The sequence below is a fragment of the Chanos chanos genome, chromosome 5, assembly GCF_902362185.1.
Source record: "Chanos chanos chromosome 5, fChaCha1.1, whole genome shotgun sequence".
Taxonomy (NCBI): Eukaryota; Metazoa; Chordata; class Actinopteri; order Gonorynchiformes; family Chanidae; genus Chanos; species Chanos chanos.
Genome location: NC_044499.1, coordinates 50,499,817 through 50,502,316, shown reverse-complemented (window position 1 = coordinate 50,502,316; position 2,500 = coordinate 50,499,817). Strand labels below are relative to the sequence as shown.

At 44.1% G+C, this 2,500-nt stretch overlaps 1 protein-coding gene across 1 annotated transcript in view; it reads right to left on the bottom strand.

Moving 5' to 3' along the window:
- The window catches only part of ccdc57 (coiled-coil domain containing 57), a 24,039-nt gene that overhangs the window by 17,495 nt on the left and 4,044 nt on the right, over window positions 1–2,500 (bottom strand). The window contains exons 4-6 of the mRNA XM_030774289.1: window positions 2,159–2,316; window positions 1,972–2,046; window positions 1–80 (exon numbers count right to left, since the gene is read on the bottom strand). The exon at window positions 1–80 is cut by the window's left edge and continues 121 nt beyond it. Coding sequence (XP_030630149.1) covers window positions 1–80; window positions 1,972–2,046; window positions 2,159–2,316 — 313 coding nt within the window. The remainder of the gene's footprint in view (window positions 81–1,971; window positions 2,047–2,158; window positions 2,317–2,500) is intronic.

Sequence of the window (2,500 nt, the reverse complement as noted above, 5' to 3'; positions counted from 1 at the left end):
TTAACTCCACAGCATGGGCCTCCCGCTGAAGCCCCAAAGCCGCCTCCTTCTCCCGAACACGCCGCTCCAGCTCCGCATACCTGCCGCCGGGCACAATACCACAACATATTACAGTCATTCAACCACTACCACAACAATATCACAGTCATTAAACCGCTAACACACCACATCATAGTTCAGTAGTCAGTACAACACATTACAGACACTAACACATCACAGCCCAGGCAACACATTACAGACACTAACACATCACAGCCCAGGCAACACATCACAGACACTAACACATCACAGCCCAGGCAACACATTACAGACACTAACACATCACAGTCCAGGCAACACATTACAGACACTAACACATCACAGCCCAGGCAACACATTACAGACACTAACACATCACAGCCCAGGCAACACATTACAGACACTAACACATCACAGCCCAGACAACACATTACAGACACTAACACATCACAGCCCAGACAACACATTACAGACACTAACACATCACAGCCCAGGCAACACATTACAGACACTAACACATCACAACCCAGGCAACACATTACAGACACTAACACATCACAGCCCAGACAACACATTACAGACACTAACACATCACAACCCAGGCAACACATTACAGACACTAACACATCACAGCCCAGGCAACACATTACAGACACTAACACATCACAACCCAGGCAACACATTACAGACACTAACACATCACAGCCCAGACAACACATTACAGACACTAACACAACACATCACAGCCCAGGCAACACATTACAGACACTAACACATCACAACCCAGGCAACACATTACAGACACTAACACATCACAGCCCAGGCAACACATTACAGACACTAACACATCACAGCCCAGGCAACACATTAATGACACTAACACATCACAGCCCAGACAACACATTACAGACACTAACACATCACAACCCAGGCAACACATTACAGACACTAACACATCACAGCCCAGACAACACATTACAGACACTAACACATCACAGCCCAGGCAACACATTACAGATACTAACACATCACAACCCAGACAACACATTACAGACACTAACACATCACAGCCCAGGCAACACATTACAGACACTAACACATCACAACCCAGACAACACATTACAGACACTAACACATCACAGCCCAGACAACACATTACAGACACTAACACATCACAACCCAGGCAACACATTACAGACACTAACACATCACAGCCCAGACAACACATTACAGACACTAACACAACACATCACAGCCCAGACAACACATTACAGACACTAACACATCACAGCTCAAAAGCTAATACAGCAGTCACTTCAGTCAAATATAATGGATTCAAACATCACAATTATTTACATTACTATATACGTATACATTCATTTCATACTAATAGATTGATATATTTTACATAATATATACATATATTTATAGTTATTTAAAACAGCTACACTACACTGCTTCTGTACCACTCTCCTCTAAGTTATACCACCATATTTAATTTACACTGTACAGTTATGAATTAACAGCACGCTTCCTCAAATCCACCCCAGGAGATCCAGAATCGTTGATGGCTTTCATATCATCCAAACGCTCTGCTCTCTGATTGGCCAACGAGCAATGACATCTCTCTCCCAGGTCAAAATCAACCTCTAACGATGAGGTCAGGGCAAAAACCAGCAAGACCCCGTACCTCCAGAAGCAGATTAGCCTCTGGACTAACATGTCCAGTAGTCCTCACATCAGGACAAACTTCATTATTCTTTTCTTTTATTCTTTCATTTTTTTACTAGGCCTAAGTAAGGCAGATATTTTTACCTCCTCACTTCCCATTTTTTCTGAAGTCATTCTGCAATATCATTCGTGTACTGGAACTGACGTATCTGACAAACCCAAAGTGACCACAACCTGGGTTTGGCTCAAATGACTACATACTTGTGAGAATAGTGAACCTACTTCCTGTGGCTGGCTTCCTCTTCCCTTTTCTGCTTCGCCTCCGTCTGACTCACTTGTTCTTCCAGCTCTTTTATCCTGGAAAAGAACCGTGATACAACATTACCGGCGGAAAGACATCTGTTCCCCGCTCTCGTTTCTCTAACCCTGTGTACGTGACTGAGGGTGGAGGTGGGGCGTGTGTGAGAACCTGGAGTCTTTTAGGGCAGCCATGTCCCGGAGGTCTCTCTGTCTCTGTTGGATCTGTCTCTGCGCCTGCTGACACAGTTCCTCAGACACTCGCAGAGCCTCTGTGACCTGACTGTGACCTTTGGCGTGAGCCTCCAGCTCCTTATTCAGCAGTTTCACCTGAAACACAAATACATTTACAAATACTTTTCCTTAAATTCATCCCAGAACCACGTGACTGGCCAAAGCCTTCCTGGTAACATGGCTTATCTTTGTTACATTCATATTCTGAAAGAGCAGTGCGCATCTAATGAGTTTTTCCGTTTTAACTGATAATTACATTATTCCAAATGAGTCCTAAGGA